General features: G+C 37.1%; 1 protein-coding gene across 2 annotated transcripts in view; it reads left to right on the top strand.

The window, feature by feature from the left end:
- Nucleotides 1–12,606, top strand: part of HHAT (hedgehog acyltransferase) — a 149,230-nt gene that overhangs the window by 28,176 nt on the left and 108,448 nt on the right. The window contains exon 9 of one of the 2 annotated variants that reach the window (XM_050314382.1): nucleotides 7,709–7,744. The exons of the other annotated variant lie outside the window; for it this stretch is intronic. Within the exon in view, the coding sequence (XP_050170339.1) occupies nucleotides 7,709–7,744 (36 nt within the window). The remainder of the gene's footprint in view (nucleotides 1–7,708; nucleotides 7,745–12,606) is intronic. 2 annotated transcript variants of the gene reach the window in all.

The raw sequence follows: 12,606 nt of genomic DNA, 5'->3' as shown, positions 1-12,606 counted from the left end.
TGCAATAAGGAGAGAGATCTCACAGTAATTGGACAATCACACTGTAGTGCAAGAGTCTTATGTGAGAAAGACTGAGGGAGAACTTACCCTGTGGTAGTTTGCCACTAACGGGCATTAGGTTTCATCCACTCTCCATGAGCTACCACAGGCTTTTGAAGAATCGAGGAAGGTATAAAATTAAAGCAATATTTCTTCTGAAGGCTTATAGGAGAGATTAACAGAATACAAATGAGACTTGCTCTGTTTCAGAAAGTGTCTGCTGAACTGTATCACTAATATCCAATGTGATTGGATATATGAGAAACAGAATTAATTTATTTTAAAGCTTCCAAAGTAGGCAGACCTGAGTGTAATCTTACATTAACACTGGCAATGACTGATGCCTGCTGAAAGTTCTGCTTCTCTTTCTGGCCAGGGGATTACAGGGATGAGAGGGAGTCACTGCATAGAATCATTAAAACTTTCCTCAGGCTTTCTGATATATTACAGGTTCTGTGTTTTGAATTTTTTTTTTAATTTTGAAATAAAACAACAAAACATATTAGGTTATGGATCCAATTTGTAGGCTGGAGACCACTAGCATTGCAAAGTGTCTGTATATGGTCCTCAAAAGAACTTTCTCCTTGCAACTGTCTTATTGTAGTTTATTTTTATTATGCATGTCTCCAGCCTGAGATCCCAGCTAATAACTGAAACTGTGCAGCTGAAGCTTTGAGACTTACTGATGTTTTCTGCTTGGAGGTGAAGGTGTGTCTAACAAAATATATACCAAAGTTGGACTGTATCCTACCTTGTACAGGCTGCCCAGAGTCAGTCCACATGTATTTCTGTTTCCATTAACATTAGTGAGGGTTTTGCTGCTGATTTTGATGAGGTCAGGATTTCACTGTGGATTTCCATCACCCTTATGGCTTCAGGAAGCCCTAGCTTCTTCCTGTGATGCTATGCAGTAAATACTTCCCAAGTAAAATGTTTAGTTTTACTTTAAAGTGATCATATAACTACAGAGTGTTCTTTTTGTGAAGTAAGATGAATGTCTGTGCATTGACCATGTTGGTACTGCAGAGCATTACAGCATCAAGCAGAAAACTCCATGAGGAGGTGTCCAGCATAGGCTGAACACAGTGGCAGCTTTGGTTGTTCTGACAATGAAGGAAAGCAAAATGCAACTTGACGTACTGCTGAATCATACCAGGAAGAAACAGAACACAGATTCAAAGTGTTCTATCTAAGCATGAAGTGTTAAAATTCCAGTATGTCCTTAAGCAAGTGTCAGAGAATATGATAAAAAGATATCTTCGTGTATATACAAGTCCTGCTTATTATTACTTTAACAAGAAATTGTTTGTCAAAAATATGATATGAAAGCATTTGACAGTATTCATATTTTTTCTTTCAAATAGCATAGTTTTTTTTTTTTTACTTTTAGCTGTGTTTTTACATTGAAATGAAAGAAAGCGACTAGTTTGCTGCATTGCAGATGGTTAAAATCAAAGCTTGCAAACAAAAGACAATCCATTGAAGCTTGATATCTAGGCTTAGCAAGATCTTAAGATCTTGATGTTTAAAAGAACATTGAATTCACTTAAACAGAAATTTTCTCATTGGGTTGAGAAGGATTTTTTTTCTAGGTTGGATGGTAAGAGTGGAGATGCATATGAAATGAAAGGATTTGTTATTCTTTATCTTGAAAGAATGCCAAAACAGTTCCATATATGTATTTGTTCCCAATTCTGCTACCATATCAGTGGGCAGACTAATATCTATATGTGGGTGGAATTCACCAAGTGTATTGCAGTAATTGAAAGGCTGAAGTGAAAAATGATAGCTCCAAGAACATGCTTGTATGTGGCAAAAGAGTCCCCAGAAAAATGTTACAAGGCGACTTTAAAGGCTCAGTGTCCAGAAGTATATTCCACAGTTTGGGTTATAGATAAATCCGAACAGGTTATTATATTGGATTGCATTGCATTTTTCATCATGCATCTTTCTATCTTCATTTTAAAAACTAGCAACATTAAATAATCTGGGCATTTTAAGTGAATATTTTGAGTTTGCTTGCTGTATTTATTTCTACTGTAAAATCAGTGACAATTGTTGTTTTTCTATTTTAAGTTGTGCATCAACATTATAAATAATGTATGTAGAGTATGGTGGCATTTATACTATTTACAGGACAACTTGTGCTGATTGTCACTGAAGTGACAAACTTTGCTAGAAGGTGCAAGTTTCAGGTAAACCTGTAGAAAACTGTCTGAATCAATGCAAGCTATAGACAGGCAAAGTGTCTTTTAAAAATATGGCTGGCTTTCCCAGATGTTTACTTAATAATGAAGATACAGTGAATCAATAGGTAGCAGTAACTACTTGGAAAATACTTTACTTGGTGTGTGTGCCCCCTCTGGGGGAATTTGCTCTAGCAAAGTTTTATAGTTCATTGAGGCATTAAATAATAGCACTTACAAAATCTGTATATAGACTTTATCTGCTTTCCAGGTAGTAATCTTACTCTTCAGACAAGACTCTTAAAAATTGTTACAGATTTACATTACAGACTTGTGATTACTTGTAATTTGGAAGCATACATCTTTGAGGGATTGCCTGCTGGGAAGGTTGCCACAGGCAGCATTGGAAAAAACATGAGCAGATACAGGAGAATCCAGAAAAGTAGTTTGGAACTGCTAAATAGTGGGGCATCTGTCAGAGGAATTCTTGTGTTTACACAGCCTTTTGTGCATTCCTCCTGTAAGATATTGTTTGAGAATTAGGAACAATGAAGTGACTTCAGCACTGTGTCAGTGAAAGCAGCTGTCACTCAATGACCTCTCAGTCTCCAGTGCAAAATGTTCTGTTGTGGGAGAGGCTCTTGGTCAGCAGCTCACTGGCTAAATGCCACATTTATTTGCAAAGACAGCTAATGGAAGTGCTGGTCTTGCAAACACAGTTCTACAATTAAATAGGGCAGGCTACTCTGAGGATATGGGAATGAGTTAGACTTTCTGTTGTCAAGTTTAGCCATGTTTTAAAAGGAGTGGCAAAGAATCGTTGTTGAAACATTGCAGCAACTACAATGCTATTTTTGAGATGGTGAATATCCAGCGTACTAGAACTATAATAAGTAACCTACTTGTTGGATTTCATCATTGCCATAAATGGCAACTAGGCTAACTGATTCAAAGAGATTTAAGTGCAATTATATTGTTTACTCCAGGGAAATGTGGGGTAGTGCTGCTGCTTGAACTCCTCTCCTGCTAATAGAAGTTAGACTACTTCTTTCTGCATTCAGAAGTGTTTACTGGCAACGCAACTGTTTTCAAGGTGTCTGGGATATTTCTGCCTATTATACTATATAGTCTCTGGGTACCCAGTATCACATTTACCTGTCTTCATCTACATTCATCTACTGATGTTTTATTTATTTACTTTTTTTTTACAAATGGCAAACTATCTGTGTAGATCTACTCCCCTGAAGGTAGGGCCCAAAGTAAGAACCATGCCACTATCTACTTTTGAGTGGTCATGTACTGCCTGCTTGCAGTGGACCTCTTTGCTGAAGTGCATGATTAGCCAAATCTTCCCAGATTATGCTGCACATTGCTTTGTTTCCAGGAGTAGTGTGCAGCCCAGCAGTCCTGGGGAGGAACTGGCAGAAAACAAACAACACTGGTTTCTCTTCAGCACGTGGCTTAAAAATATGGATATAAAAAATCAGGATTGGGCAATTAAAATTTATTGCAATTACTTTGATAAAAATTGTCTCTAGTAGTTAGCTTAACTTTAAATTGATTCTTGTGATCCTGATGTGCCCTGTACTTCTGGTTTTTATATCACTGTAAATCATTAGGCATTGAGGTCTCAACAGTCAAACCTTGGTGTGATGTGGGAGTCCTTTAACCATCATACTGGAATTGTGAATTGTTATCCCTAAAACAGCTAATAAGAAGCAGTTTTCATTGAGGTAAATGTGGGGTTAAGTCCTTAAATATAATAGACTGGCATAACTTGACTGAGTTTAAAAGTTGTATACTAAAAGCTCACACAATTGCTCTTTTGACAAACCAGAGTGTGGACCTCAGTTAAAGGAGGGCACAGCTTTGTGGGAAGTGGGACCGTGAACAATTCAGTGGATGACATGTGCTTATAACTTTTTAATTTCCCCCATCAGCTTTGTACTGAATGCAAATTTGGAGGCAGGTTGTTGCATTATGCATTTAGCTTTCAGAGCAGAAGCTACACGTCTGTGAAATAATTTGGAAAATGTACCTTGAGGAGAGAGATGTATGCTTGCAGGCGGAAGGTCTTTGTTGGTGTAGTGTAGCTGATGATGATGGATTGTATGTATAACCATTTGTTGAATTGTATCAAACTAGATCTTCCATGCTTAACAAAAGCATTGATAGGTGTGTATAGAACTGTGATTCAAAACTACCCTTCAGAGGAATAGAATTAGGGATGTTTTTATAAAAAACAACACCCTATCAAATTGTCTGCAATGTGTAATTATGATTATGAAATTGAGGTTAAATATATCTCCCCTTTGTTGTTCCACTGACTAGTCAAGATTTTGCTCCGTCCAAAGACCGTTACTAATTTAATAAACTAGATTTTACTCACTTCTCACAAATTTTAAATACTATATTGCTACTGACGTTTGAACAGAATAGAGAATCTAACTGGTAAATCACTCGCATTACTATGGGTATCCTTTCTCTTGTTTTAGATTTTAATGAGAACATTTATTTGGAAAAAATTGTGCTCATTACAGGATTTCTGAAAACATTTCTGAAACTTTTATATAACTGAGGCACCCTAAATTGCAAGAACTACCAGATAAATCATGTATTTTGCAGAGAACTATAGGATTTTACAAGCTGTGTGAAGCTCATTTTAAACTATATTGTAATATCATGTAAATATGGATGTATTTTTAATGGCAGAGGTAATTCTGTGTTAATTGTGAGGGACACTCATGCATCATAGGTGGAGTCCTCTGATGTTGATGGGATCGCCATGACATTTTTAATGCCAGTACAGTGTGATTATTTGTTCTCTTTTTTTCATTTAATGAAGGTGCTTATTCCAACCCCAGGTTGCAGTCTTAACATTGTTGTACAAACACTCTTTACCCCTTTTTAACTTTTCCATCAGAGAATAGATGCATCTATCAGATCTGCTGCCACTGCTATTTCATTTTATTTTCACTTTATTTGTAGACTTAACTGCAGTATGTATTTAAATATGAACAAACAGAACTGTCAAAAATGTCTGTAGTAGTTTTTTGTCAAAAAAACCTCCCATAATCCTATCTTCTCAGTATTTTTGCCTTGCACAATGTTTCTGTTCATTAACCAAGATGTATGTACACAGTGTCCATAAATATGTACACAGTAGCCTTAAGTGATACAACCATTTCTTCCATTACAATTTGAAATTGTTCAACCTTGTTGTTCTTGCTTTTGGAACTAATCAATGATACTGTCCTGAGGGATGTTTAAGATGTACGTGCACAGTCAGATGCTGCTGTATATTCTCAAAATTTTGTTGGATATAGCACAGTTGCACTGTTGAGGATCTTGAGTAGACTGTTGAAATGTATCAGCACAAAATCAACTGAGGAATAATGGACCTTGTCTATGTATGCAGAATTATACCTAGTGAGGCTCTGATAATTTTTCTTTTTATTCTAATAAATTGTTTCTATGCATGTTCATTTTTAATACCTATTAAAATATTTAAAAAAAATTTAAAAAATTAATAGCTAAAGCCCAGATGAAAAAACTTATGGAACTTTTTTAATAGCAAGTGCTATGTTTTGGAAAGAGTGAGAAATGAGAGAAGACGTGGCATATCATGATATCTACACAAACTGTCTTGTTTTCCCTCCCTGTCTGAACCCACTCAGCCTTGGCTTTGTCCACCCCAACCTCCTTCAGCTCTTACCATCTCAAGTTAGCAGGACCTTTCAGTTTGCATGCTTGTGGTAAGCAAAGTCCTTTGGCTTTTGGTTCAGTGTCAAAAGCAGTGATATTTTTGTGCTCCACGTCCCTGTCCCTTCTGTACCAGACTGGTTACTGCCATCAGAGAATAACTTGAAGAACTTGAGCAGATGAGCTTGGCTGAAGAAGTGCAGGAGGGCTATTTAGCATATAACTCTCTTCTGAAACTGACAAGTTTCTTCTTCTCCTCATCTCAGCACAAACATACTGAATGCTTGGTCCTAGGAAGAAAAGGTTTTCAGAGCTATAAAAACAGACTGTGGGCAGCTCTGATACTGCAAACTGTCTGTACAACATAAAATATTTTAAAGAGCCAAATTACAGTATGTGTCCAGGCAGGAGGAATGAAGAAAGGTAACTCGATACACTTCATGCAGTTTAATTGCACAGTAATGTAACATTAATGTAAAATAGGGAATGATTTCAGGAAAGGAATGTGAAAAATACAGGTTTAATGATGACCAGCTACATGTTGTTGACATACTGTTTTTCTGTTGCAAGGCAGCTTTTAAGTGAAAAATTTTCTCCTCTTCACCCAGCTGAACCAGTGGAATTTTCTTCCCTGTTAACTCCTAGAATTTCTGCAACTCATTATCTATCTGCTGATATCAGGATGCAGTTAATTATCTGATGATTTCTCTTGCACTTTGAGTTAGAAAGCAGCACACTGCAAGCAGTACTATTAAAATAAGACTGTGTTGTACTCAAATGACCAATTATGGTTTTTGGAATAGAATGCTGAAGAGCTTAGTATATGCCAAAATGTTTTCTGTGTACCTGAAACGTAAACCCATTTCAGAGTGAGTCCAGCACCGGAAATAAGACATTTGCATTTTTCAATTGTGCTGTTATGCACACAGTTAATCTGGGATTATATTGGTAGTCACATAAAACTGACACGTAATTAAGATATTGGGTAAATGTCTCAAATCAGCAGATACCTTCCTGTAGCATCAAGGATTTGCTGGTAGTTGTTCATGAGCTTGGTTCTCCTGAATTGTCTGAGCAGTGGAGGAAATGGAAAATGGAAAGAAACACTGACAGTTACTGTCAATGTATGTTGTTAGTGCTGAAGATTTCAGACATGGTTCTTGTAATCTAATGTGATCTAACTTGTACTTACTGTCAGAAGGCCTCAAAGTCAATTTCCTCACCAAGCTGAGCGGAATGCACTGGCAAGGTCTGCTTCTTGGTATATTGTATATCTATAGGAGACATAAGGGGTTTTTTTGGTTATTCTTTATCATGGAGAGAATTCCCAGCTATCCCTTGTGTTTTAGTGCAGTTCAGAGCAGAAAAGGGGAAAGAAAGATTTCCACAGTAGTTTTGCACAGATCTACTTGCACGTGACAAAATGTGCAGACTTGCTGGTCATCAGGATACTTACATTATTTCCAGTAATAGAATATACACAATTTATGCTTTACGTGGGTTATAATAGTCTGAATGTTAATAGTTTATTGAATAAATACTCCAACAAGGAATTTGTGAGCTTCTTAACATGCATCTAAATCTTACCATATGATGATTGTCTTAAATGTCATGTCATTACAGAAAGGAAATTGTGTATTACACTTTTGCTTCTGGTTTTATCAATTCCACTAAATTTGTATTTCTTTGATATTAATGTTTTGAAATACAGTGTTGGTACAATACCCAAGAGAATAATATTCCTTTAATAATTAAAATATGGTGAATCTTTTCTCTTACAGAAGTTTTGATGTTGGGCTACATCGCTTTCTGGTCAGGTAAGCTAATACTTATTTTGAATTGCAATTCCATATTGTCACGATTTAACCTCAGCTGGCAGCCAAGCACCACACAGCCACATGCTCACTACCCCTGCGGTAGGATGGGGAGAGAATTGGAAGGATAAAACTGAGAGAAGTCATGGGTTGAGATAATGGCAGTTTAATAGGCAATGTAAAAGCTGCATATGCAAGCAAAGCAATACAGGGAATTCCTTCACTGCTTCCCATGGGCAGTCAGGTGTTCAGCTGTTTCCAGGAAAGAAGGACTCCATCATGTGTAAGAGTGATGTGAGGAGACAAACAGCATGACTCTGGACATCCCTCCGCTGCTTTCCTCTTCCCCCAGCTTTAAACACCAAGCATGACACCACGTGGTATGGAATATCCCTTGGGTCAGCTTGGCCCAGCTGGCCTGGCTGTGTCCTCTCCCACCTCCTTGTGCACTCCCAGTCCCCTCATTGGTGAGGTGAGAAGCAAAAAAGGCCTTGACTGTGTGTTAGGGCTGCTCAGCAGTAACAAAAACATCCCTGTGTTTTCATCAACACTGTTTTCAGCACAAATCCAAAACATAGCCCCTTATTAGCCACTATGAAGGAAAGTAACTCTATCGCAGCAAAACCCAGCAAACGTGTTAAAAAGTACTTCTGTTGTTGTAAGTAGAAATGTCCATGTGAATTCAAGACTACTTTATACTTTCTGTGGCAAGATCCTCTCTTGTCTTCTGTTTATATACTAGTTTGAGAAACTTTGTCTTGGATATTGTGACCCATTATCACCCTCTAAGGAATCTCTTCAGGTGTCCTTCAGGAAAACCTTGACTCAGGAAATTTCAGTGACAGTGTTCCACTCATTCCTGAGAAAAATCTTAATTTTTCTTGAACTGAAGAAAAGCTTTAAAAAGTATTTTCCACTGGTAACTCAAGTACTCTCATACCTTCTAATAAGGGCTTGAATTTTGTAGAAAACTGTGAATATGGAGGGGAGTTTGATATTCTCCATAGAAAACTGAATGGATTCAATGCATGGGATGGTCTATGTTCTGAAGATGAATAAGGAAAGTGGAATAATTGTTTTTACTTGCTTACATTAGAAGAATAAAGTGATTAAAGCAGGGCATTTCAACTAGAAAAATGAGGTAAATACATTTGAATGATACACTGAGGAGCTGGTTTTGCTGTTTGGAGTTTTTTTGCAGGGGTAAAATCACAGGTGTTCACCAATACTGTGTTTGCCTTCATTTTTAATAAAATACCTATTATTATCTACTGATCTTTGCAAAGAATTGTAATGTGTGCCATGAAAGGTTAATTTTGCCATGGTCTTTCGGCACTTAGAGAATTAATTAGACTAAAATGTTGAAATACCTATCAGCGAAGAACTCTACCTTGGAAGAATGAACTCAGTATGTATGAGCCAGAGTATGCTGCTTGAGTCCCACCATAAGAATTAGGTGGTGTTAGGTGTTACTTGATTTGGCCTTGCTACTGAACTCATTATTTTAGGCTACTTTGTCATATTTCCTGGGTAAAGACTCTGTTAAGTCTTTACACATGAGTCTTTTGGCCTTAATGCAGTGTTTTTTTGCACCAATTCACAGACTCCCAGATTGATCAATCTTAACAGGTTGATTAATCCTGATTACTTTTTGTTCCTCTGGTCACTCACTTGAAGCATGTATGTTCTAATGTTTTCAGAACCCTTCTACTTGTTGTTGACTGTAGCTAGTAAAAGAAGCATACAGCTCTAGACAGAATCATAAATGCCTAAGGAACATTTCTCTGCCTTAGGCTCAGCATCACTTGTAAGTGTTCTCTTCACTTTGTTTTCTGCTTCTCTAGATTATTAGTACTATGGCTAAATCCAGGAAGAAATGGAAGTATTTATCCAAGGTCTGGGTGCCAATTGGACAATAATACAAAGGGTATAAAAAGTATAAAAGATGTGAGATCACACAAAACCTATGTCACAGGGAAAATCTGGTTTGCTTTCAGGTTACACAGTTAAACTCACTTCTTGATATGTCATAACATTTGAGCAGTATGCTATGTAACATTTGGGTTATTTTGTGTATTTCTTTGCATGGAACATGACAACTTTTAACAGACAGCTCTCTTCATTAAAGCTATAGTGTTAATATTTCTGAATATGTTTGTATTTCAGTGTGGTTTAGAGTTTTTAGATGTATAAGTTCTAGTATTGTTTCTACGAAATTCATTGCATCTATATTGTGACCAGCAGATTTTTTTTTAAATAATCATATAAGAAATTGAAATAATCATTGTCTTATTAAGAAATGGTTTAAAAATATACTACTGTTGTAAAGGAAATACGGTGCACAAGAATGTCTCCCGGGAATGCACACAACTACTTAACCAAGAGCAGAATCATGGTAAGCATTGATGTACTAAGTTTGAGTCCCTGGTAATGGTTCTGCTATAAAATGTTTTCATTTGCTTTATACAAAGAATGTAATAAGATATTATTCTCTCATGTGGCATCATTTTACATCCTGTGGGGACACAGTATTTGAGTTATATGCTCATGCAATCCCAGACTGCAAATAGCCATGGAATTCAAATGACTTGAATGTCATCTTTGACTAATGTATCATTTTTGCAAAGCCAGCTGTATCCTATGCAGTGTGGTGTTCTAACCTTAGCTTTAATATTTCATTTTTAGTCTGTTACCTACCCCTGTTAACTACTTGGGGAAACATCATCTGCCTTCTCTGTAACTGTACTGCTGAGGAGGAAATCTTTTCCCCTTCTTTTGTAGCAGAATGAGTTTTGCTTGTGTTTCCTTAACTAAAAAAAATGTTTGTTTTAGTAGATGTTTTAGTAGATGGTTTTGGACTAGGAGACAGAAGACTTGGTGTTAATCTCTGCTGTTGGTTTACCCTGTGAATTTTAGAAAATTATTGCCTTTTTTTTTGCCTATTTAGACAGTCTAAGCTCCTGAGAACTTGCAGATCATCTCCTTCTGTGTTCATAAAGTATCTGTCATAAATGGTCCTCTTCACAGTTTCAGTTTTCATATGAGATACAAACAGTGGGGAAGGAAAAGCCTGAGCCCCCCAAAAATCAAACAAATCTGAGTTGCAGAAAGTGTTGAAATCTATGAATTGGGATTTGAAATGCTCAAGAGATATTATATTTTTTTAAATATAACAACACTACCCCACCATAGAAGAGGAAACTCACTATGGCACTTTCAGCGATAAAATATGGGGCCAACAAAACTAAAAATAGTCTCTGCCAAAAGGACAATCTGCCTAATTAAATGCTGACTGAAAGAACTAGGACTGTACTGGCCTGGCACAATCAATCAGTGGCTTCCCCACGTGAAGCACGACACAAAGTATCACAACAGAGAGATTTACAACTACAATTTTTTTTTCTTTGTTCTTAGCAAAAAAATAAATAGAAAATAATTTCTGTCAAACTGTGTCTTGAACTGTGGTTCTGACACTGCTTTTAAGATAGCTCAGAAAAGCTGAAAAATCCCATATTTTTAAATGTGTAATTGATAGGTCATACTGTAATGGATAATAATGTGTTGTTTACTGACTTGGGCTGAACTGGATTCTGGGACTAGATTTCTAATCACTGTACTTGATTGCTGAAATCAGATGGCATCACGGAACTACTCTTTGTGAAAGTAAAGTGCAATTAAATATGTGGGGAGTGTGGGTTTTGAAAACTTGTTAGCTATACCATCATGTTTGAAGCAGGGAATCTGAGAATTCATAGGGGAAAGATTAGCACTTCTGTGATGAAAACTGGGGTTTGATAGTACTCATGAAAAATATACTACTGTACTTGGTCATTTACCCACTGTGTTCGCACAAGTATATAAAAGAAACTATTTGTTACTACTTCTATGATCAGCAAAATTATTAATCATGTATTTAAATCACATGAGTGCTATACAAACACAGTAATATTTTTCCAGTGTGACTCCAGGAAAAACAACCTTTTTTCTCCTTAATCTGAACATTCTAAGAATGGGCCAATGGGTGTATTTTCAGTTTAAAATACATAGAAATAGCCTTTGGGCTAGCAGTTTAGAGGGGAAAGAGCAGGAGAGGCTGCCTGTTGCTCTTTGCTCACTGCAACTATTTTATCCAAGCTGAGAACAGGGCATTGGATGAAATAAAACTTGTGAACTTGTGAACTTGTGAGAATATTTACTGTCCTAATGCCAAACAGTGCTTCCTTTAGGGCAGCACTGATGAGGGCAGTGGGGAAGAATGACAGTTCCTGCAGGCAAGATTCTTTTGAAAAATCTCTACACTTCCAGCACTGCTGTGCCTTTGAAAAAGTGTGAATCATACTCATTTCAGTACAGATCTGGCTTTGAAGAGAGCTGCAGGACCATGCACCCCCAGTGTCTCCCAGAGGTGTCCATCTGTTAGCAGTGCTCTCAGCTCACCCCATGGTTTGCAATTACTTTAGCTTATTTAGGTTATTTAAGGTTTAGCTTATTCCCTGGTGCAAAGGTGTTCTGAATACAAAACTTGAAAATCACTCCCTTTTCAAGTTTTCTCAGGTGAGGCATGGCATAGTTTACCTCTAGGATCAAAATCTGCTATGTGTTGTCACATCTCCTGATTTTTAGTTAGGAAAAGGACACCTCTGTGTAAGAGCAAAATGGTTGCATGGTGAAGGAGGGATTATGGTTCTAACGAAGGTAGGATTATGAAAGAAGATACGGAAAAGTCTGTTCATCATCTGGCTCAACTCCTGTCTCAGTTTTCTGTGGAATCCCCTGGGACCCCACATATTCAAGTCATCCCAAGCCAAAGAGATCTATGCCCCTGCTTAAAAAAAAGCCCTTAATCTTTTTTATCACTCTTTATG

This window comes from Myiozetetes cayanensis, unplaced genomic scaffold (assembly GCF_022539395.1).
Source record: "Myiozetetes cayanensis isolate MyiCay16 unplaced genomic scaffold, myiCay2020 scf2-11, whole genome shotgun sequence".
NCBI classification, from domain to species: Eukaryota; Metazoa; Chordata; class Aves; order Passeriformes; family Tyrannidae; genus Myiozetetes; species Myiozetetes cayanensis.
Note: the sequence above shows the minus strand (reverse complement) of the source record. Positions and strands in the feature narration are given on the sequence as shown.